General features: G+C 39.0%; 2 protein-coding genes across 2 annotated transcripts in view; one reads left to right on the forward strand and one right to left on the reverse strand.

The window, feature by feature from the left end:
* The window catches only part of RNF111 (ring finger protein 111), a 63,018-nt gene extending 42,387 nt beyond the window's left edge, over window positions 1–20,631 (forward strand). Inside the window, exons 12-19 of the mRNA XM_067305258.1 lie at window positions 16,548–16,676; window positions 16,757–16,882; window positions 17,295–17,465; window positions 17,547–17,705; window positions 18,035–18,271; window positions 19,023–19,163; window positions 19,776–19,886; window positions 20,195–20,631. Coding sequence (XP_067161359.1) covers window positions 16,548–16,676; window positions 16,757–16,882; window positions 17,295–17,465; window positions 17,547–17,705; window positions 18,035–18,271; window positions 19,023–19,163; window positions 19,776–19,886; window positions 20,195–20,296 — 1,176 coding nt within the window. The 3' untranslated portion in view covers window positions 20,297–20,631. The remainder of the gene's footprint in view (window positions 1–16,547; window positions 16,677–16,756; window positions 16,883–17,294; window positions 17,466–17,546; window positions 17,706–18,034; window positions 18,272–19,022; window positions 19,164–19,775; window positions 19,887–20,194) is intronic.
* Window positions 20,632–22,002: 1,371 nt separating this feature from the next.
* Window positions 22,003–24,845, reverse strand: part of MYO1E (myosin IE) — a 101,450-nt gene continuing 98,607 nt past the window's right edge. Inside the window, exons 27-28 of the mRNA XM_067305453.1 lie at window positions 23,709–23,878; window positions 22,003–23,118 (exon numbers count right to left, since the gene is read on the reverse strand). Coding sequence (XP_067161554.1) covers window positions 23,042–23,118; window positions 23,709–23,878 — 247 coding nt within the window. The 3' untranslated portion in view covers window positions 22,003–23,041. The remainder of the gene's footprint in view (window positions 23,119–23,708; window positions 23,879–24,845) is intronic.

Here is a 24,845-nt window from a genome sequence, read left to right on the forward strand (position 1 = left end):
AAGTTGGATGAAAAAGGGTTCTGTAACTCTACAGAAACTTCTGTGTATTTTTGTGGGGTTATCTAATTCTCAGTACAGTAATTCATGAATCCCTGGATGGAGGGATTAAGTGAAGTGGAATTGAAGTTGTTTATATTTTGAGCTTTTGTACGCATCATACTGACAGCATGCTTTGCAGTGTGTAGGCAGCTGTAAGCAATATTTTCTCAAATGTTTGGGGGCTGTTTTGAAGCCTGCTGTGATCAGATCAAGTGTTAGACTTTTGAAGTTGTGTTCTGAGTCTCAGACTAATTTAAAATCTATTCAGATTACACATGATAGGAGAACATAAAGACAGGTTAGAGCACTGCCAGCAGTAATGTATACAATGAGCTCAAAGCATTAAGAGTACCTTTTGATGATTCTACCCCTTCTATGGCAATAACAAAAGCTGAAGGTTTCTTCATTTATGTGTGTGTGAGTGCAGCAGATCTGTCAGCATAATTGTTTCTTGCCAGGCACCTTGTTGAATATAGAGCAAGTATTCAAGTTTTTCATCTAACATAAACTTAATTGGATTTTAACTGAAAACACCTATTTAGGTTATTATTAAAGAGCAGCAGATTAGATTGGTGCTGTAACTTGACTTTTTTCATGAGACTTTAGGAATTTGGGGAAAGGGAGGAGCACCTGAACTGTGATTAGAGATCCTCTGCTACAGTTGATTAATGTTATGAGGAGTGCTTTCTTCTTGCAGTAAGGGCAGACTGTACTAAATAGCAATTTACAAGGCTCATTAGTTGCATTTTTGATGCAGATGTCATCCAGTGTTGATGTTCTCCATTTTTAATTTTGGGGGGAAAAAAATCTTTTAAAATAAGTCATGCAGTAACTCAATTGAAAAATTGATTCATATTGAATCCATATTCCAAAATAGCAGATTGTCTGATAGGACTTTGCATCTTCTGTCTCTTCAGGCATGCTAAAACCCCTTCTGGTATTGTCATGCCACAAAGGGTATAATGGATGATTTAGGCTATAATGACAACAGTACTGTGATAAATCAATCTCAGGTTTTAATTGAATGCAGATAATCTAAGTCTTCATCTAGTCAGTGCTGGAATGCAGACTGCAGTTTTGATCCTCAGGGAGACAAAATGATAAAGATGCATTGGGGGAGATAATTAGTGTTCAACAGATCTGGTGGTTGGAATAGAAAAGGAGATTTTTTGTTTCCCCCACCCTCTCTTAGCTTGATTGAGGCTACTTTCACTTGTTTAAATGTTGCTTCAGGATAAATCCTTTATAAAAAGCAGTTAAAAGTGCTTCCTTCACATCTACCTAGACAAGGATTAGGCTGTTTCTCTACTTGAGTTAATGCAATTACTTTGATCAGTGTTCCTGCTGTTATCGCTTTAATGCCATGTATGTGCTGAGGAAAAAAGCTTCTGTCAAAGTGGTTATCACTATGGATTCCTTCCTGGGTAAATACTCTGCAAGCTTGAGCGACGTGTTTTAGGAAGAATCAACAGAAGATCCATGTGTGCGTCATAACTAATGTAACATCAGACAAGAGAGACAGAAGAGGCGCACAGAGGCTTTATCTGTTCCTTGGTTCTTGATGCTGGTGCTTGTTGTCCGATGCCACGTGAATTTCTTTTTACCTCAGTGCGTCTCTGGCTGCTCATTTGGCACTGTTGATGAAAGGCTCTTTGCAGAGTGCTCAGCACCTGTTAGCACAGCTGAGTGGACTAGATGGGAATTTCCATAATTTAGTAAGCTGAGACAGATGTTTAAAGGAACATGATTTTCTCATGATGAACTATATATCAACCATCATTCTGACTAGCCAAAACACATCCTATGTTTGTAACTCCTGTTCAGGGAGAATTCCTTTCCTCTGTTGCTTCAGGAAAAAAAAAATCGGTTTCTTGTGAGATATGGAGAGAAAAAAATCCGAAAAGAAATCTCTGGAAGATGTTTCTAAATTTGGCCTGAGGACATCCTGAAATGGTTCCCTTCTCTATATGGCTGTCTATCCTGTCTCCCATGTTTTCTGGACATTACTCATTTATATGAAACACCAGTAGAGGAGCATGCAGAATGATGAAAACCTTTCATCCAATGCTATCTATTTTATTGTGCTGTTCTAAGGATGTAATCAGCCCTCCTCCTGCATCTTCCCCAATTAGTTTAAAAACATTTCAAGATATGAAGAAAAACTAATGTGTTCAGAGTTCAGAAGAGAATACCATGGTATATCTACCCTCTTTCAGAACTTATTAGCAGTCAGAAGTGGCTTGCAGTGGGGTATCATCTAACTTTCCATATCTCAGATATGCTAGCAAATATACCTGAGGGTTTTGTCAGTTTTCTTAGTACTGCATTAGGTCTAGAATTTTTGAAACACTAAAATAAGTGTGAGTTAGGCAGGTGTTCCAGCTTGGGAAGTGGCCTTTGAAAATTTCATCTTCCATCTGGGCTAATAATCCTTTTGCAGCATACTTCAGCGACAGATGGGAAGCTCTTTCCAGGGGAGAGGATGAGTGAGATGCTCTTAAATGCTTCCTTTTTTGAAAACCGGGGAGCACAAGATCTAAAGTTGTTGTGGAGTCAGAGATGAGAAATGGGAGCAGAAAACTGATATCCCGCCTTGTAAAACTGTTGGTTTGGAAGCCACAAAATTTTACCTGACCTAGTTGTCTTGGGCCACTGCTTGTCTTGGGCCACTTAGACCAGGAGTCTGTGCATAAGATGATGCCTGTTAGAGAACAGTTCTTCAGCACCTCTAAACAACTGGGTTACTTATTCAGGGCAGATCTGCAAATCTAAATAGAAACTAATCTGTTTAATATGAGACATAGTAATGTTCTGCCCACAACAGTGGGAAATATATTGAATCATTTTGCTTTTATTGACTATTTGTTCTCTATCAAACTTGTTGAAGATGGTCTTTAACATGATACTGTTTCAAGAAATAGAAGCAATTGAGGTGTTTTTACTCTTTCACAAGGATTTGGTCCAATACAAAGTTCTATCTACAATGGCTTCAGACTTTCCAGACAAACCTGTCTTTTTGTTATCTTTTCAGACATTCCATTCAGATTATTTTTAAAACACGCAAAGCTCTGATAGATATGACTCTTGGTCACATTTTGCACAGTATTGGGATTTGGTGGATTTTTTTTTTTTTAAGTTTCTGGTTTATAAAATAAGTAGTTGAGACTATCTAAATGGATCTCAAATTGTCACAGCTATCAGTTTACTGAAGAAGTTCCTGGAATACACTATTTCAGTCTCTTGTCTCCAGCTTCCTCTGCTTTTTTGAATAGTGTCCCCTATATTGAGATACTTGGGAAGAAATTTAGCCATACTTTACAGTTTGCTAGCTATGGACCAGGGTTGATGCAAGCCTTAAGACTTCTTAACTTGTCTCTGAATGTGGAATGCAGCTTGCTAGTCAGAGGGAGATCTCTGGATCATCATTCAAAGAAGTGGTTATTCACAGTAACTTAACCTCCCTCAGGTGTTCTGTACCCAGCTTTCATATGCTACCCCCTCCCCTTTTTCTCCTATTTCAGAGCCATCTTTATACTTAATTGTGGAAATTGGGAGGGATTTGAAAGCATAGGCCAGTAGGTCCCAGTACATTCTGGTGGATGCACTGATCAGAATAATCCAATCATGCACGAGGCGTGCATTCACTCAGAGTACAGTCATACAGGTATCACATCTCTAAGATATGTAACTGTTCTGTACGGTAACATTTTAAAAATTACTATGAAATATCTTGAGGTAACTGGCTCAAGGTTGTAACTTGATATAGATATTACAGGTCAGAGTTAACTTTAGGTTTGAAATAGTCTTGACTAGCTGCATCACAGCATCTCTTCAGGGAAAATGCTACTTTTCCTTGCTTGAAGCTGGCTTATTAAGATATTAACTGAACAGCTTTACTTCTTTTTGAGTATTGACATGTATCCAAGCAGTTAATTAGATAAGCATATAGTGTTTTAGTAAGTATGAAGGTCATCCTTAATGTGAACCATTGAATGAAAGGTTGGGATGGACAAAGGTGAGTGAATGGAAGGCTCTCTGTTAACAGTGACTAGTGGTAGGCAAAAGACTCCTGGAAAGATGGAAGGTGTTTAAAAAGGAGGATAGAGAAGAGAATATCTTCCCTGCAGGTTAATTCAAACTGTTTCAGAATGTCAGTGTTGTAAATGATTCAGACTTTGCCTTGACTTTTTTAGTTGCTGCAAATTTTCTTGATAATGGATAGAGTCGATAGAAAGTGCAAAGCCAGAAACTGGTAATACTTGTTCTAGAGGAAACAAGCTGTTCTTGGGCAGACTTGTAGCAGACTTTGCAGATATAAAGTATATTATTTTAACGTATATATTATAATTTAACTGACTTGAAAAGAATATATACAAGCATTTAGCATAGACTAGCATTACCTTTTTAGATTTTTTTGTTGTTGTTGTTATGTTTAATTTCAGAACTTGCTGAAAACACACTTCCATGTGTGGTTAACCATGCTGAAGCTGTTTAAAGAGGGCAGAGAACTTTTCTTTGCATTTGAAGCTTGATGGTAACTGTCAAATGGATTTTAGTTAGGCTGTTCTTAGGCATTACGGATCTTCCCCTCTTCCCCATCTTCCCCCTAGCTTGTAGTCACAAACATAGTTAGGTACGGTTTTGCTGTGCTAGCAAACTGCTTGTTCTGAGGTAATAGCACTAATTTGTTCGTACAGAGGTGTTTGTTTCCCAATACAGTGTTATACTTGGCCAGAAATGTAAGCTGCTCTTTCAGAATTTTCCATAAAAGAGCCTGTACATGATGTAGGTTCAGATAACGTTTTAGAGGTTATATACCACTCCACATCAGGATAATGTGACAGTCTGAAAAGTTTGTCCCACCCAGTGTTCCTATTGTGTAAGTTTTGTTGTTCATTGCAGTATGTACTCGGAGAGGATCTTAATTGTTTTTGTGGTGTTAAAATTAAGCTTAGTAGGTTTCTTAAGTAGGTGGTCTGCAGTAGCTGAATTGGTTCCAATGGAGAGACCTGGCTGGCCACATATTACTTCAGTTGATAAACAGTGTCCTTGAGGCAATTAGGATGTAGTTATGTAAGCACATGCTAGGGAGACAAAGGTTTGTGTGCATGCCTGATGTGAAATTCTTCTGAATTTTGTGAAAGTTCTTTTAGTCAAGAGCTCTTACCCTTCTGGCTCGATCTAAAGTATGCTGCAATTGAAGTCCTATTTCTCATCCTTAAATGGCTTTATTAAGAAGTGGGAAGTTCAGAGCAATGAACAGACAAAGGGAATTTGAGGCTGTCTCAGTTTCCATCCCAAGCAATTTATGGATTGGTGCCCGGTTCTCTAGGGTTAGAGTGGGTTGCCGTAATGTGCTGCTACACTGTGAGCCGAAACGCCTGCGACTTCACAGCTCCTGTTGTGGTGCAGTGTTTGCTTCTCAGATGCATGGTTTTCTAACAGACTGTTTTCAAATTCTGGTGCATCAAGAAAACAGAAAGGGATGCTCAAGACTGTGGTTAGTTTTTGTTTGCCTCTGAGTGGAGGCAATCAATTCATGATGTATTAACGGGCAGTGGAAACTTCCAAATGATGTCAACTGCGCCTAAACCTAGTAAAAATCTGTAACCACAAGGACATTCATATTGTGGATCAGTGAGCTGGTTCTTTAATTGCGTTTTCCATAATTGGAAGATGAAGTAGAATTACGCACTTTAATGAAGGATGGATCATAAATCACTGATTATCTGGGAGAGATTTCTTACAACTGTAACTTTTTCAAATAATTGTATTTTTAATGTGCTTGCTATCTCTCTCTGCACCATGAAACTCCTTTGTCACAGCTACAATTTATATGTCTTGTCAAACAGTAAGACCTGTGACACCAACAGATATTACAGTTCCATGAAATGTTTTAGCAGGTGAATGTACATACCTTTCTGTACAAAATTCTATATTGGTAATCATATTGAACTCCACGTATTGGTAAGTAATCTCTGTAAATCCATTTTGCATATTACATGACGACTTAGATCTTGAATTGATGCACTGTTGGACTTTGCAGCAGTCGTTCTGTCTTGCTTACCTCCCATCTCCAACTCTAATTAGTACTTAATAGAAGCCAGACCAACAGATATTCAGGTTACTTGTGAGAGGTGCCCCTCTCACATGTGATCATTCTGGAAATATTCTGAGAATAAAATCACCACTTTCTGTTACTCTGGTTTATAAAAATCTAGTACTGATATCGTGTCTGTGTTTGTGACTTGTATTGGCACTACCTGGTCATCATTTGACAAGCAACATGTAAACTGCTGAACTTAAAATTAATCATATTCATTTTTCTTTTTTAAACAAAATGAATGAGGGCAGAGACATCTTTGCTATCCCTGTCGGATTTTAGGTACTGGACTAGATTTGAAAAATATAGAAAGGTAGCGTACTGGTGTCTGTTATGTTGTATGAATAACTTTGTCTATGCTTTCACACAACACATTCATTCAGTTTTTTTAATCTTTATATATGTTAAGCTTAGACTTGTCTGTGGGAAATAAGAAAAGTAGCACATAAATATCTGACTTCCTGGATAATATTTGGGATGTTTGATTTGCAGACAGCCTAGTAAGATATATTCTGAGCCACCACTTAGAGCAACAGGGACAGCACAGAGGGGAAGATGTTTCTGAAATACATAACATTATTTCCAAACTAGTCTCTTCCACAGACTGCTCTGCGTGTTTAAGTAAACTGAATGTGCTGATTATTTTGAGGGTTTTCTAACCTGTTTATTAAAAACTGCTGCTGGAACGTTTCTAACATAAAGTCAGTACTATTATTTACTTGTCTTCAGGGGCTCAAAATGGAACTTAGAAGCCCTGCTATGAAGGTGGTCCTTGGTATGTTAACTACCTTTTCCCTTGCCTGTGTGAAAAGTGCTGGTGATTGAAGTGCCTGTAGGGTATATCACTGGACACTGCATTTTGTTCACTGCTTGTATCTCCTAATATCTAAGGAAGCCAGTGGATGCTTGAATATAGTGTGTATTTAGAGGTGCCTATGACTTTAGATTATCAGGTTTATCCAAGTTTTCAAGTGTTACTTTTTTTTTAATTTACCTCTAAATTTGAAGTACGTCTTAAGGTGTTTGGTTGCTTCGGTAAGATAAGGGTATTGGCTGTTTTCAAGACTATTTGCCTTGTTTCTTCTGTGGTACCAAAACCTTATATTTGAGAATCCATAGCAGGTCCTATTAGTAACTTCTTGCATAGTTTTGAGGAGTTTTGTTTACAAAAATACTTAGATATTACAGTGTGTTTATACAAATCAGATTGAGATTGTGAGACTTGGTGAGTGAGACCAAGAAATATGCAATGCAGATGCGGAGAGATTATAATAGTGGATCTAGTCTAATTTTTGTTTTGCTTCTGGTTATGTTTAGCTCAGTGTAGTGTTGTGTTATGCTGTCAGCTGGAATTTTATGTTCAAGCAGAGGAGTATAAATGATAAGTGAGTGATTCAATAAAAGCAAAAGGATCTTACATTTTACGAAGTGAACAGTAAAATACTGAAACTGTTCTGAATAGGTTTAACTTAACATCTGCTGTTTGAATAGGTACCAGACATGGCGGGCTACCCTCACATCCGTTACATTTCATCGGGATTGGATGGAACATCATTCAGAGGCCCTTTCAGGGGCAATTTTGAGGTTTGTAATAGAACAAAAATAGATATATGCCAAACTATGTCATGAGGGAATATGGGGAGGGTGTATGTTAGAACTAGCTCTATACATGGATATAAAAGAAACATAAAGAAAATACCCTTAATTTATAGAATGACCACATTATTGTGGGCTGGGAATAGGTGCTGAAAATACTTTGAAAAGTCAGTAAACAAAAGGTGCCCTGGACCTTTTGCTAGGTCTTTTGTTAGGCTTAGGTGGTTATTAACTGACACTACATTTTGTTTGTTGCTCCCCCCCCTCCCCGCCCCCCCAATAAGTAGGATATAGCACTTCGCAGGATATCTTGGTAAAAGGTACTGGTGTATCTGAATGCCAGGATTCTCCTAGTCAGAGTGAAACTTGGCAAATTTGATAGTGCTGTCCTGTTTGCTATGTAGTGCAGGAACTTTAAAAGAAAAAAAAGTATCAGATGCAGAGAGTTAATGACCTAGTCCACTGAAAACATCTTCAGTGACATCTCATGGTTCTAATCAACTTATTGCTGGAGAATAAGAAATCAGTCACTGTATTTCCACTTAAGCCACGTTTTTCTTCTAAGCCATAATGACTATTAGAAAGCAAATATTTTATTAGTGGATTTTAATTGCGTTGTTGTCACTAGACACACAAGTATGTGTGAACATACTGATAACCATTCCTAGCTGAAAAACAGTTTCTAATTTTTTAGTAGTAAAATAATGTTTCCCGTGTCTTAAAATATGGGGCAGTGTTGTGTTTGTTTATGGAAACCCATCACTCTTCCTGCACGACATACCCTTTTTTGTACTACCCCTTGCCTGTACTTGAGTAATTTGGGAATTGACAGGCGTCTGTCATTCTGTGAAAGGGTTAGAATAAAATTAATGTTTATTCAAGATAATTGAAGCATCAGTTCTTACATTGTTCCTTGGTAATTTTTAGGAGCTGATTCACTTGGAAGAACGATTAGGCAATGTTAATCGTGGAGCAACACAGGGAACTATAGAAAGATGCACATATCCACATAAATACAAAAAGGTGAGGATTTCTCAAACTGTGGGCTGTGTGTAACATCTTCTTTGAAGATGTAATAACGCCTATTTGTAGCTCAAATCTGCAGAAATGTCAGTTTCAAAGTTGTTTTCTGTATGTTGCAATTTAAAGGACTGTGAGCAAAACTTGCTCAATGTCACAGCAATGTCACGTTGTCTTATATCTGCACATACAGATATCACAAGAACATAAGTGATGAAGACTAATCTTGCTCTTCAGAAATTTAAAACAAGAAATGGGAAAATCTTCATTTCTACAGATAATGGGAAAACCAGCTCTGCATTTTAAGCTTACTTGGCTAAGAAGCTTAAAATTAAAAAAACCTTTGAAATGAAGCTTGATAGCCAAATTCATACATGCTGTTTTGCTTAGTCCTGCATTTTTAATAAGCGTCTTAAACCCAATATGAAGAGCAAGATCTCTAGAGCTGAGCAATACTGACCTCCTTCCTAGTCTTCCATTTCTGCCTGTACCTGTTTTCCAGATGAGTCAGTATAATATTCCTTTCAGTTACCAGCTGATAAATTCACTCTGCTTCTGAGCTGTGTATTTTACATTAAAAACTTTATTTGGTATCTTTGGTGATAGGGGGCAGGAAGAGTGAGATGAGTGCAGATGTGGGGGAATGGGAGAACTGAAGCTTTCAAGGTAGCTTCTTCAGTATTCAGAAAAGTTAAGTACCTAAGGATGGAAACATAATCCTCTCTTGAATGCCTCTTTGGGGGTTAGAGAGGAAATGTGACTTGATTTTGTTTTTTTCCCCCATCCCAGTAGTGGTGGTCAGCTGCCATCTTCAGCCACATTGTTTAATAACTTGTCCAGCTGTTGTGAATAGTCTTAACCTTTTTTCCCCCCCTCCCCCCCCACCACTAAAATGAAGAGTAATGAAATAATTATTGGTAATAGTTAACATTGAAGCCTGTCAGCAATTTAACTCATCAAATAAAGTAAGGTTTTTTTAAGTTAAGGGTTGTAATAAATTATTCATGACACACACTTGGTGTATACCATTTTTTCCTTTAGTGTGATCACATTTTGAAGACTTACAAGTTTTGTACTCGGAACAGAATTTTGGCAGTTCAAGTTGTCTTTAATTTGCAGTTTATTATACCGTAATACATGACTCCATCCACAAAAGTGTTCTTTCATTATCTGATAAATTGTGATTTAAGATACTAGGTTTGAATAGGAATATTTTTGGCCTCTTCATGAATGAAATGAAGACATTTACACTTAGGCAATAAATAAAAGAACTAGTTGCAAGACTACAAAATTACTATATATTCACAGTCCAGTAGGCTGTTTTGTAATTCAACAAAAGTTAACTAAGTCTGAAATATCCTGTGTTTTTGCTCCAGGTGCTAGTTCTTGTTTCAGTTTGGTTCAAATGCATTTGAATAAGTACTACTCAAAATGTGAAATCATTTATATAATGTTTTCAAAGTAGTATATGTTGAATATGTATTAAAAGCAGATTTTACTCAGTTTGTCAATAATGTCATCTCTACTAATAAGGTAACAACTGATTGGTTCTCACAGAGGAAACTGCACTGCAAACAAGATGGGGAGGAAGGAACAGAAGAAGACACAGAGGAAAAGTGTACGATCTGTTTGTCTATATTAGAGGAAGGTGAAGATGTCAGGTAAATAGTACCACTGAATATAAGAATATAATGCAAATGCTCTGGCTTTCAGACCATACTTTGTTATGGTACACTACTCTTTGCAACACTTCATAGGTTAACAGCTACAGTTAAACATTATCTGTCACTGTAACCAATAAATAAAACAAATATTGATGGTATTGGAGGAACTCTTTAGGAGCCATTGTTATACCGGTTTCATAATCTTCCCTCCAATTATGGTTAAAGATGTTTTTAATTAAAATTACTCATTGTTCAGTAGGCATTGTCTTTGGGGAGAATGTAGATTCTCTTTTATGATCTTCCATAAGTTGACTGTCTATCTTGTGATACAAGCCCAAACGGATACCCTTTTAAAATATATTAGAGAACATGCTACTCATGTTCTTCATTTAAATCCTACAGTGCTGTGTGCTGTGGCATCTTGGGCAAGGAATTAATTGAGTGTATTCTAGTGTGTCAAATTTAGCTTTTCTGGAAGCTAAACTACTACTTACCCTGATTTAAAATCTGTTACAGTTTAACAGTAGAATTGGGCAGCATTGTATGGGATAGTTGTTTCTAACTTATCTGATGCTTCACTTCATTGCCTATATCCATTTCTTCTTGGCACTAAAAAGAAGCAAGTTCAACAGTGGGAAAGGTTAGTGAAGCTTGGGGGGACGGGGGAACATGCATATGTAAGAAGAGTAGACACCTCAATGGCAAAACCCACATTACCGTTTTTCCAATGGGTAATTTGATATGCATGTTTTGTTAACACAGATGTTTTTCTGTTCTAATGACAGGCGCCTTCCATGTATGCACCTTTTCCACCAAGTATGCGTAGATCAGTGGTTGATTACTAACAAGAAGTGCCCCATTTGCAGAGTGGACATTGAGGCTCAACTGCCTAGTGAAAGTTGACACTGTTTTCCAGAACTCTTGTCCTCCCTCTCACTCCCTTTCATCCTTCCTGGTACTGCAGTCAACCAAAGATGGCATGACTTACCTGCGCAGATTTGGAAGCATTGAACCTAGAGTGCTGGCTCTGCTATATGGTACAACTAATGCTAGACCTACAGTTTATGTAGACAGTTGAGTTTCAGTGTATTTATAAAAACCTTTTTTTTGTTTAGGTTTTACATTTTTTTTCTTTCAATTCATTACTGTATTTTTGCATGGTTCCTTGTATTGCATTTGTTTGCACATATTATGGGCTTTGTGATCCCAAACTTGCAGGCAAGACTAGCTGCTTTAGTAAGTAGAATTGTGTGGTCTTTTTTTTTTGGTTTGTTTTACATAGTATCGAGCTTTGAAAATATGATTTCACTCATTACTAACCTCGGATTCCTTAATTTAATCAATCATGTATTTTAGTTTAATGTATAAAGATCATCTAGAAAAGGATAATATTATGTATTGAGACATTCCTTAATTAGGAAAAAATGGCTGCTGTATATTAACAATATCAGTTCTGAGTCAAATACCATCCTTAATACTGGGAACAGAATATGAACTATATTCAGTTTGACTGATACATATAGCATACTCATCACCAGAGTTTTGTCTGATCAGATTTTTGTGTTTGTTTTAAACTTTCAGCACAATGCAGATATATTTGAATGTCAATATTAAACATTTAGACTGCTGTTCAGATTGTATTTATCATTTTCTTCCTATGTCTAGAAATTTGAATCCCTAACTTAATATTTGCTGCTGTGAAACAGCTCTAATGAACACTAAATGTTGATTTCAGTTAGCTGGATTGTAGATACTTGCAGATTGAAAGAATTCCTAGGGAAATGGAAGAACTTAGAATCTTTGGTCTTCTGCTAACTTAAGTTGAAGTATCTGCACACTTTGGTTGTTGTTTTTTTTTTTTATAAAACCATTCAATCAGGACTTAGAGCTGCAGGGTTTTTTTTGGTGGTTGTTTTCTGGGGGGTGGGGTTTTGGGGGGGAAGGGGCAGATATACATGCATTCATAGAACTTCTAAAGATCCCAGGCTTGTCTTGGGATTTTTATTAGTTTTAAAGTTAATAAAATTAGCTAAATTCACCTGTCTCTTGTTTTATTTTTTATTAGTAAATTGAAAGCCTGTAAATTTCTGTAGAAACTGAGACACAAATTATGTGGTTACCTAGTTTTGCCTTGATCATAGATTCCCTCTTTATAAATTACCAACAGTCCATCACTGATTGAAATATTTTCTATAGTTAAGATTTGCTGCATAAGATAGTATATAGAATTAAGTTATAATGTACTAACATTTTGCCTTTGGAGGAAGTTTTAATCCACATCAGGACTCAAGTTGCTTATCAACATTCTTTCACACATAATAGAGTATAGTTTATTTAAATGTGCTCAACAGATGCTGAAAATTGCAAAAACATTGAGGCAGTATTACTGTCACTTTGGAAAAGATGTTCCTAGGGGATCATATATGAACATGTCAATAAGCTTGCATTAAGCCACCTGCTTTGTAAGTGAACTGAGTAATAAATACCTTCAGTTTCTCTTGTCTGTCTTTCATAATCAGATAAATGTAAAACAGTTTACAGTAAACCTAGAAAATGAAATGTTATGTTTACACTAAAAAATGATCCATTTATAAATATGACCTTATCTAATTTGATGCCTGTTTTTTGTCTGGTTAAAGCTGCTTCCCTTTTTATTTTTTAATCTGTTAGGAGTAGCATTTTCCAATGCAGTGTCTATTGTTGGCAACAGACTTACCACCTCTGGCACTTGAGGCATTAAGTGGGGAGAAATTTTTATTCCAGCATGTGTGATGAGTGGACATTTTCAAGCTTAACTGCATTGCTAAAACTGAACTTAAAAACCACTTTGTGTTTGTAAGATGGGGGTATGGGAGAGAGGCAAAATGTGATTTGACTGCTTCAAAACCTGACATGGTTTTATGCTAAAGCTTCTTGAACATGGTGGCTGCAGGAAACTGAAAGTCGGTATGAAATTGAATCTGCATTGGTAAAAATGAATAAAAATAACTGGAAGGACTGAACAACAGACACTTCCCATTCTTCAGTGACTATTGAAAAGGAGGGAAGTTAGTTGACCAGTGGTGCTTGAAGTCTGATGATATTCACTTCTCTTAAAGTTTCCAAGAAGGTACTTGTGAGACATGGGGTGAAAAAAAACCAGGGCCTGTAAAAATAATTGAGACCCTGGATATGTGATGGAATCCATTTTGGCTTCCTTACAGGACAAAGAAGCACAGGTTTTGGGGATATTTTTTAGGAATTCTTTTATGCACCTGCTTTGGGTGCCTGGTACTAGAGAGGCATTTTAGCGGCCCATGAATTGAATTGTTTAATAACTGCTACTGATATTGTCTTGCTTTTAAATGTATGCATTGTAATGTGATGTCGAACACTTAGGTATTTGCCAAGAATCACAGTGTTCTGGTCTTATATGCTATTGCAGGGGCTAATAAAGCTGCAGCCTACTTCTATTTTATGAAAGTTGTGACTTGACCATAATTTAAGGGAAGGAAAATTAATAGGCTTTTGATTTTGAAAATTTCCACCAGTTACTGTGCTTTATATGCTTAGATGCATTGCCTTAAGTTTTCTGCAGCATCTTTGACTTTGAAGATAAGATTCTCAACAGTATGCATCAAATTACTTTTCATATAAAATTCCATTGTCAAAAGAAATCCTTTTGTATGCAATAAATAAAATGTTAGACTGGTATCATTCAAAACCTGTTTCTTATGCAAGTTTTTTCCTTTTTGTCTTTTTGCTTTTATAAGTCTTCATCTGGAAAAAAAATTCTTTCACATACCTGTATTCTTACAGATACTGTCTAAGGAAAAATAACCTCAGTAAAGGATCAATATTTAGCTACAGCTAAATCTGTTGATATTTGATGTCATTTAACTGCAAATCAGGAAGTCAGGAAAATGGTTTTATGAAGGCTATCAAAATACTAACTTGTGCATATGTGAGATACAAAGCCAGTTTTGGGAGACTGCAAAATAATTGTGCAGAATTACTTTTCTATCAGCTTAGGCAACTACTGTAGTATCAAGAACTTATGGAATCTCAGGATCAGGACTCAGTTTGACTTTAATCTCTTTATAAACTCTGACTGTACAACAGATATTTAGGAAAACTGAAAATTTGCATCCTAAAAAGTAATAAATTTGATCTTTGTGATACAAATGCATTTGCATATGCTGAAGACTTGCTCAACTGTACGGGCACAAACTCTCAAAATTTAGTACTGGAGCTTCTGAGGCTTCTTCCGGATTGTGTTCTTCAGTACTGATGTGTTACAAAATGCCAGTTCACTGAAAATTGAGACCAGCCTTAGTAAACAAGGAACACAAATATTTAGAGTACATTTCAAAACAGATCCACAATTCAGAGGCCTAAAATGAATAGAAACATGAGGCGTTAGGGGAAGGCAAGGTAGAGAATCGGCAGAAGCAGTTTAGCGCTCTGAAAGTGTTGGTGGGTTTGTGTGTCCAATTTTCAACTAGTTTACTTACAGTAGGAAATGTCTATTTTAAAGTCACAGCGCTTCTGCTCCTTGTCATCTGTGTGCGTGCTTCATGGCTCTGTGGCGGCTCTTTCGCGCTGCAACCACTGTACGGGGAGGGAGAGTTTCGGTGAGCGAGCACGGAGGCTCCCTGAGGCGCGCGGGCGCGGCGGGGCCCAATGTTCAGGTTACTGCGACCCCCCCGGGGGCGCCGGGCTTTGCAGCACAGCTTTTAATGTTCAAACACCACCAAAACGCCCCCCGAAGCGCCTTTCGCGCCGTTTAGGTCTGAACCTCGCCGTGGCTCCCGGCAGCGCTGGGCGACGGGCCCGGCCCGCTCCAGCCGCGGGGGCGGGGCCACGCCGCAGCTCCCGTGGGGCCTTGCGCCGCCTCCCTCCCCCTCCCCTTTAAAAGGCTGGCCTGGGCGGAAGTGGCGGAGCCATTTCCTGTTTGGGGAGGGCCTGAGGAGGTGGACCAATCAGGCGAGTGCATCGTACGAAGCTGACCAATAGGAGCGCGGGCGGGGCGGCAATCGGCGCTCGCGGCTGAGGGGAGCTGAAGCCGCCGCGAGCTCGAGCCGCCTTTTCTGCTTCCTCCTCCTCCCCCTTCTCCTCCGCCGTCTTCTCTGCGCGCCCATGGCGCTGCCGCGCCGTGCCGCCGTGAGTGCTGTGGGCAGCGCTGTGCCGCCGGGGAGGCGGGCCGGGGGAACCTGCGGCCGGGCCGGGCCGGGCCGGGCCGTGAGGGGGGCGGCGGGCAGGGAGGGGGCCGAGGGGCGCTGTGAGACCAGCCCGGGCAGGACCGTTAGGGGGACGGCGGGGAGGGAGGGGGCCGAGGGGCGCTGTGAGACCGGGCCGGGCCGGGCCGTGAGGGGGGCGGCGGGGAGGGAGGGGGCTGAGGGGCGCTGTGAGACCAGCCTGGGCCGGGCGGCGGGGGGCCCCTGCGAACCCTCCGTGGCCCCAGCGAGTGGGTGTCTGGGACGCTTGTCGCGGCGCTGGTCTCGGCTCCTCCGGGCTTGGCCGCCGGCTTCTCTCTCTGCTCCCCCTGCCCCCTCGAAACACGGGGAAGGTGTGTAGGGGGAGGAGAGGAAACTCGAGCTATTTCACGGGAGAACGCAGGAAGGGAGAAACAAAAGCTCGTTTTTTTTTTTGTTTTTTTTTTTTTAGAGTGACTGTGCGATGATTTAAACTGAACCCACGAAAAACTCTGAAACCCAGTGGTTTCTTTACCATGCAACATAAGGGATGCTTACCTTTCTGTACATAAGACAATTATTTCTGTATGTGATATGTAATAATAAGAAAATTTTTTTTTGCCTTCATGCAAATGCACCTATAAAGTGGGTGAATACAATAAATAGCTATGTTGTAGGTAAGCTCTCTGATGTGGACTTAAGAAGTTGTGAGCAGGAAATGAGATTTGGTGCTTTGCAATCTAATCTTGGAATACGGTTTCATAGTACTTTCCATAACGTATGCGGTCAAGACTTTTCTTGTTCTTTCTCTAAGCGCATATGAATGTGTAGGAAACTAAACTTGGTTGAGTAATGGATAGCATCTGTGGGGTACCTCAGTGCCATAATGGAGTTGATCATCTGAAAATGAAATAAGGTTGGCCTTTGACTTCTGTGATTTTATCCCTCTAGATCCCTAGAGGGATTGAGAATGCTGTGAATGAACTTAGTTATAAAGCTAAAACGCAAGTGACTGGCAAAAGGGCTGCTTTGGAAGAAATAGGAAACAAAGTTTCAACACGAGGAACGCACGTAGCTAAGGTAAAGCACAGTTTGAATCTTATTTGTAGGGAAAAGATGAGTTATTAAACTTGTATTGATAGTCATTGTTTTCGTTACAGAAAACGGAATGCTTCAAACCATCTATAAAGCCTACAAAAGGACCTAGTAAGATGACAAATATAATTGCACTGCCTAAACCTCCAGCTGTTGTGAATCAAGTATCCAAAGAAACAGGTGTTCCAAAGGTAGAAAGTAATGATACTGTTCTGATTCTTAATCTCAGACTGATAACTTGGTGCGTTAGCCTCAGTTTATTTGTAGAAGTATCTCATTTCCCTGTTGAAAAAGCAAAGCCTCTGTACTGAGGTCTTTGTTTAATACACATTCTGCTTCAAGGCTAATATTGAAATGTCAGAATTAGCTATTGAAATATTGACTGAAACTTGAAAAGTTTCTCCTTTAGCTGGCAATCGCCAAAAGGTCTACTGATTCTGTTTGTATGGCATCTTGGTGAAAGCTTGCCCAGCTAGCATACAAGCAACCTTTCAAAGATTTATGTTAGGAAGAAGTTACATTAGTAACTAAAAAAATGGGGATGGCAGAAAGAACATTGTTGCCTAATCAGTAGATATGTTAGTGCCATAACATGTACCTTAGGTTCTGTCTCCGGTTCCTATGGATGTGTCTATGCAAGAAGAGGATTTGTGCCAAGCCTTCTCTGATGTGTTGCTCAACAACATAGAAGACATTGATGCTGAGGACTGGGAGAACCCCCAGCTTTGTAGTGACTACGTAAAAGATATCTATCTTTATCTTAGACAGCTTGAGGTATGAATACCTACATACTGATTCTGTGCTTCTGCAGTACGGCATTCATCTTGTTGCTCACACAGTTCTCTTCTCTAACAGCTACAGCAATCGGTGCGCCCCTGTTACCTTGATGGGAAGGCGATCAATGGGCGTATGCGTGCAATTTTAGTTGACTGGCTTGTCCAGGTCCACTCAAGATTTCAGCTTTTGCAGGAGACACTGTATATGTGTGTTGCAGTTATGGATCGCTTCTTACAAGTAAGTGTCTTTAAGAAGTTTTTTCAACACCTGTTTGGATTAGGAGAGTTCCTCAATGACAATGGTTTTTAAAAGAAGTTAGAATTTAGCCTTTCTTTATACCTGAAGATTCTGCTGTGTGATTGTGTAAGAACTTTTTAACATAACTTTGAGGCTGCTGTCCGCTTTCAGCCTGTCATTATAGGGACCCTTCTGACTCAAAGTGGAAAATCTTATGTATGTTCTAAGAATGAGCTCTATCATACTGTCATTATAAACTATTAAATCAGAACCTGTTCGTCTAGAGTTTGATAATCTGAGGTCTGCATTTGTAAATTTCTGTATTGCAGAGTCATCCAGTACCCCGAAAAAGGCTTCAGTTGGTGGGTGTAACAGCACTGCTTCTTGCTTCCAAATATGAAGAGATGTTCTCTCCTGATGTAGCAGACTTTGTTTACATTACTGACAATGCCTACACCAGTGACGAAGTTAGAGAAATGGAAATTGTGATTCTCAAAGAGTTGAACTTTGATTTGGGACGTCCTCTTCCACTTCACTTCTTAAGAAGAGCATCAAAAGCTGGTGAGGTGAGTACTTGTCCTCATTATCTAGAACTTTTCTGTTTGTGTAAAGACAGTCAGGATTGCTTTAGGCATTTTCATCATGTGGTCTGACTTTTCTTGACCCAGTATTTGAGCAGAAAGCAATGTTCAGCTATAAAATTCTACCATGTGGTGGCATGACTGTCAGAATCACTGCAACTGCCAGTAATTGTTCATGTGTCTTTACTGGGGCTTGTGTTCAGTCTTAGTTGCAGTAATTTCACTGTTACAGTAAACCAAATAGATGAGTAGAGCAGAACCCTAGCCTTTTGCCTGGTAATTAGGGTATTCTCTAGTAAAAGGTGTTCTCAGCAGACCACTGGGCAACTCTTGAAGTAAGCTGACTCCTTAGTAAGGAACTACTTAACTAATTTTACATCTGCCCCCCCCCCCCCCCCCCCCCGGCTTTAATATATTGTAGAGGAAGCATTTGTATCTCAAGCTGGGCACGACATGCCCAGTACAGGAGTTTTCTGTTAACATCTCTCATACAGCTTGGAGTGTACGTTTCAAATGGATGCTAGACTACACTGGTTCTGACTTTGGGCTCAATTTTGACTTGAGATAACTGTCCCATTAGGAAGTATGGTCCCTAGATGTTAATAAAGCTCTTGTTGACTGTTCTTGTTTTGCCAAGTTATTTAATAAGTCAGTTAATGGCTAGAATAAACAACCTTGGATCAGCTTGATAAAGTGACATGGAACTTTGTGGATTAACAAGCTCTTGATCTGATAGGCTGATGCTGAGCAACATACACTAGCAAAGTATCTAATGGAGCTGACTCTGGTGGATTATGACATGGTGCACCATCATCCTTCAGAGATTGCAGCTGCTGCATTATGCTTGTCACAAAAGATTCTGGGACATAACAAATGGGTAAGTATTTTTAATAAAACTTACTGTTGTGGGCCTTTTTTTTCTCCAGTCAGTTGAACTGAGCCATTAAAACAACTGCTAGAGCTGACTGCGTTTAGAGCAGTAATGATGCTGGTGATCAAATGATAGTTGGATGTCCTGATTTACTGCTGAAGGCAGAATAAGGAGTATACCATAAAACAAATTGCAATATCTCTCTTTATGTGGACACCCTTCCATAAAAGGATTTTTTCCTATGAAAGTACTGAGTTATCAGAGAAGGCCACACTGTAAATAATACTTGATCTTTCTGCAGGCTGCAGTACAAGGTAGAATAATTAAATCATGGACTATGAATGGTGAATTGTAATTGAATTAGTGGTTACCCTTGCTGCTTCTTTCAGCTGCTGCACAGTGCAGAAGTGTGCTTCATAGCCTTGATGTGTCTGTCCAGAGTTGTCACTGCATGCTAGAAACTCTTCTGGATCTGTCTCCTAAACTGATGGTACAATTCCTTGGAACACAAGGCTAGCTCAGGATGTTTGGGGTGTCAGCTATCTGAGGTGACTGTGCCTTGAGCAGAAACCCAACTTCTTTAAAAGGCTCTAGGTTTTTTTTACTGTTGCATTGCAGGGTACAAAGCAGCAGTACTATACTGGCTATACAGAAGACAGTCTTGTGATAACTATGAAACACATGGCCAAGAATGTTGTCAAAGTAAATGAGAATTTAACAAAATACACTGTAAGTATAACTACTCAAATTGTGTTTCTAATGTTTTAGAAATGTCTTTGCTGCATATCGTGAATACTTTGTTCTTTATATTATCAATGCATATGGTACTCTGACAAGCTTTTGAGAGGATGTTGCATCAGTTCGTCCAAAATGTTCCGAAGTTAGTGCTCTGCTCTTGCTACTCTGCATGCTGGTTTACTTCTAACCTTTTATTCAATCAGTCAGGACAAATGACTCAAAACTGATCTGTCTGACTTAAATATTTAATGTGTAAATATAGATAAATCCTCTGTAACACTGTTCCTCTACTTCTACAGGCTATAAAGAACAAGTATGCAAGTAGCAAACTCCTGATGATCAGCACAATCCCTCAACTGAACTGCAAGATAATCAAGGACCTAGCTTCATCACTCGTATGATATAACTCTAGGCAGACAAGTCCCAATGATCCATGCACTTTTTCCTCATTTGCCTGTTAGGGCAAACATGCTGCTCTTTGTACATAGCCTTTCATCCTTACCACAGACATTTCAGACTATTCTGAAAGTGACATTTTAAACTTGCCTTGTAATACAATGCTATACCTAAAAAATAAAGCTCCTTTTAAAAAAAAAAAAAAAAAAAAAAAGTCTGATATTTATAGTGAATATTGCAACTGTGAGTCTTTAAGGCACTAGCTAGACATGTCTGCAGTCCAGTGTCCAAGCAGGACACTGGACTATGCAGATGACTGATGCAACTTGCAGTCAGAAGTGGATATCATCTCATTGACTGTTGACTCCTAGCTTCATAGTGGGTTATACCTAGTAATTTTTTTTTGTTTTCATTCTTAAGGCAAGAAAGAGCAGGCAGACAGTTCATCTTTTCTTGATGTATCTTAAAGGATACCTAAATAACTGGTTTAGCTTGACATCTTGTCCCATAAGAACATACAAAAACTTTTTTTTTTTTTTTTTAGTGTGCTGTCAACTTGGAGCTAGGGAAAGAAGTAGGCTGTCTATATTGCATATTAACCTTGTAAGTCCCTGTGTTGAGTGACTATAAGATGATGTGTTTTCTATCTTTGTATACCTAAACAAAGGGGGCTAAGGCAGGGAATTTTAAGTATGATCTGATGTATTGTATGTGCACTGGCCATAGATGTGGAACTAAGGGGAGGAGAACTTTGAACCAGGTCAGCTCTTAAAACCTGCTCCACTACTTGGATCCAGCTCTTCAGTGCCTGGTTCTGCCCTTCCTCCCCATCACCCCCTGCCCTGGCCTTCTTTCAATAAATGTCTACCCCTTGGAGGCTACAGTCAAACTGTCATACTGCTTCCAAAATTTTGCTTTCCTTTATGTCTCAATTTCTAATGAATGTAGGTATCTGTATGCACAAAGGAATAGAAGTAAGGCAACTTTTGTGCCTCAGTACTTCCTTTAAGCCTATTCATTACCTCAGTACTGCATGTTCAATGTTCAATTGCAAACCCTTAGATGAGCATTCCATTAGTTATGCCGAATTCAATGTTTCCCTTTTCCCAGTATGCTTCCCCTGTGTAGGTGTGCAGGCTCTGATGTACAAGGGAGAAGCCAATGCCTTCCTACGGAAGAATACTGAAGTTGCAGGCTTTTATCTCCTTAAGCAAGAGATTTGTTTTCTCCTATGGTATAAGTATGCCAAGCACTGTTACTGCTAATTATGGTATACAGTTGCTTCCTGGACTGAGGTCCTAGTTTCTATCTTCCAGTCCAGATATAAAGAAACAGCTTCTGCAGTCAGTGAGCTCCTAATGGTGTCCATGGAGTTTGTGTGCCTAAATTAGGCTTAGGCAATAGCTTGTGAGGGAGGGAATTCAAGCTTGGGGGGGGGACCCTTTGTGGCTTTGGGGGGATTGTTTGTTTGTTTTTTGCTATGTCTTAAATCCTGTGCAATTTTTTTTAATACCAACTTTTTTTTTAACTGCTCTTAACAGAAAAATATATTGCACATAGCAGTTCATCTGGGTACAGTGAGAACAGTTCTGTGTTTGAAGAGGAAGGGGACTTTTTTAGAAACCTATGCAGTAAAAGCCAACAAACTTACACTGTGAAGAGATTTGCTGGTATGCATTCCTGAAAACAAACTGTACAATGAATAGAACAGTTCAGCTAACTGTTTCTTGTGTTTTATTTTATGGAGGTTCAGAAGACAAAGCATGAATGCTGATATCTGTATGGCAAGCAACAGCCATTTTGAATGGTGTGGGAGGCAATCAGACTTGAGCAATAACACTTTTTACCATTTAAAAGGAGTAGTGCATATCTGTAAGTACCTGGCATAAAAACTCTAGTAAAACTACATTATGAATAAGAACAGTGAACTACTACATTATACATTCATACATGTTTCTACCATATTCAGGTTTCTATATACAGTATATGATCTGTTTCTATAAATGTACAGCTCTGCATAAAGACACTTCTTATAACAGGTAGAGCATTAAACATAAATCCAACATGGGCCAGCCATATTCTAATATAAATCTTGGAGAAGGCAACATTGTTTAGCATACAGTACTGCATCATTTTCTGTTTTCTCTTTTTATAGTGCCTGTTGGAGTCCCTAAATACATGAGCAAACACATCAGTTCCATTACGCCTCTGTACAGAATTATTTAAATATACCATCACAGTAGATTTTTAGATGGTAATATCCCAAGTGATCCTAAATCTTTTTGTCATGTAGCAGCATACTTAACATGTTCCCCAGAATGATCTGCATTAGAGGAAATGTCCATTTAACATTATCTTCATTAGATAATTAAAAAGATTACCAATATTCAACTAAAAGGCACTTATTAAATACACCCCTTTCAAAGTCCCTGGTCCCAGATTGCAAAGCACCTCTCAGTTTCAGGAAGATAGTAGGTTTAAGCATTCTTCACTCACTGGGTGTTAAAACCAGGTTTTAAATATAATAAATAATTTGTCAGTATGTCCATTGTGTGTTTCTGAGGCAAAGATCAAAGTTTGCACTGTGGAAAGCTAACTGATTTTTTCTTCCTGCTTGTTTACAACTTCACTGGTGAAAATGCTGCTGAGAATGACAGATCTCGGAGGAACAGTGTCCTGAAGGCAAGGGAAAAATATCTTCAACCACTGGTGGTAACATGCCATTTTTCATCTGACAGATCCTTAGTCTTTTATATCTTGGTCACATAATTGTTGGGAAACAGACCTTGTTTCCCTCGTAGTCTTCCTGTCCACCAACCAGAAGGATCTATGACAAAGAAAGAAAAGTAAGCACTGAAGTTCTGTAATCCTTCCTGTCACAGCTGTTTTTGTATGGGGGTGTGTGTGTGTTTGTTTGTTTTTTTGAGATAGGCTTGCAAAACTGTTCCACACAAAGCAGAAGCCTTCTCATGAAGGACTGAGTATAAATAATTTGGAGAATCTGAGTTTGCTCATCTTTTGGCTATAACACTATGCCTAATCTGGTTTCTTTGGGAACATCAGGGAGTTGGAACGGCTTTATTTATTACTTGGTTCTTGTGCTACAACTATAGTTTGAGCTTATTTTCATCCAGAGCCTGTGATGGAGTACTTGCTAACAAAATTTAACGTCATACAGTAGGGAATAATTCAACAGATCACTCTAGTACACTTTTAAGTGCGTAAGTTTGATTGATTGCTGTAGGTGTGATGACTTCTCTGCTCTGCCTGCTTTTTAAGGTATCACAGGAATTTTCAAGCCCAATGAAGGGAAAATGACTGTGGGGTAGCTGAAAAGTCATGTCTTAACTGATTATGACAGTGTACCTTCAAGATCAGTACTTTATTTGCAAAAGCTTTTGTTACCTGTTTACATACCTTCTTTGATTATATCAATAACGTCATTGGCATTAAAGCTAAGTTCATCTGTGTCCTGAGCGTCATATGCATACAGTGCCCTGCACTGTGGTACCTGAGGCTTGGGTTTTGGCTGTGGTTTAGGTCTTCCCCCAGCTGGTGGGGGCCGGTTTGTCGTCTGCCTGCGAACACTAATGAGGGGGAAAAATGTTAATGTACTTCAAAGCTATGACTTGAAGCTAAACTTAATCAACCCCACTGTCTAGTCCACTGGTTCTAAAGATCATAGAACAAGGGAAAAGGAACTCTCACTTAAATATCACAGTAGTTAAAAATGTAAATATAAGACTTGTTAATATCCCTGTGAAAGGGATGCAGTTGTCATTTCTTCCCTGCTAAGCTTCTAAACTGGCTGAATAGGTACTGCTAACCAGCTGTTCTAATGCTTGGGGTAAGACATTCAGTGCTCAGGCTTGAATGTAAACAAATGTGCACCTACAGTTCATGCACATCTCTGCATCTACATGGCTTAGTCTCTCTCTCCCCTCCCTGCCCCAGCTTTACCAGAGACACTGAGTTTCCAATATTAAAAAGACAGTTCTCGTTCACAGTCTTGCTACTTTACCATTCTTGTGACTAAGCTGAAAGTGATACTGCATCTCTTAAGTTGCCTCAGATTCCAGGGCCGTCTATGGACTTGTGTTATAGTCAACTCTGAAGCAGCAGAGGAAATGCTGCACAAACTGTCACAGCTGTGACCACTCCAAAGATTAAGAAGGGGAAAGAGGAAAGGAATGCATTTTGCCAGCTCATCGGCTAATAGAGGCTGGAAGAGAGAACAGGTATTAGATCCAGTATGGTGGTTGGGCTTTTTTTATTTAAAAAAAAAAAAGAAGAAGAAAAAAAGCTTGTGCTGAATGACTAAATGTTGCAATGATGTGGAAGAGGCAGAGCTGTGATAATGCTATATAATGCTGTGATTACAGAGCTCTTGCAGAAAAGGTTTGCAGTTATTAAAAAAATTACTAAGCCTAGGACTTACAATAGTCAATGGCTCTATCTGGTCATAATTTTATGTTTCCATAGCAAGCTGCACCAGAAAATAAGGCTAAGGACGCTTTAAAATATGAGTTAACAACTTACTTATCTAAAAATAAA

Source organism: Apteryx mantelli, chromosome 15 (genome assembly GCF_036417845.1).
Source record: "Apteryx mantelli isolate bAptMan1 chromosome 15, bAptMan1.hap1, whole genome shotgun sequence".
NCBI classification, from domain to species: domain Eukaryota; kingdom Metazoa; phylum Chordata; class Aves; order Apterygiformes; family Apterygidae; genus Apteryx; species Apteryx mantelli.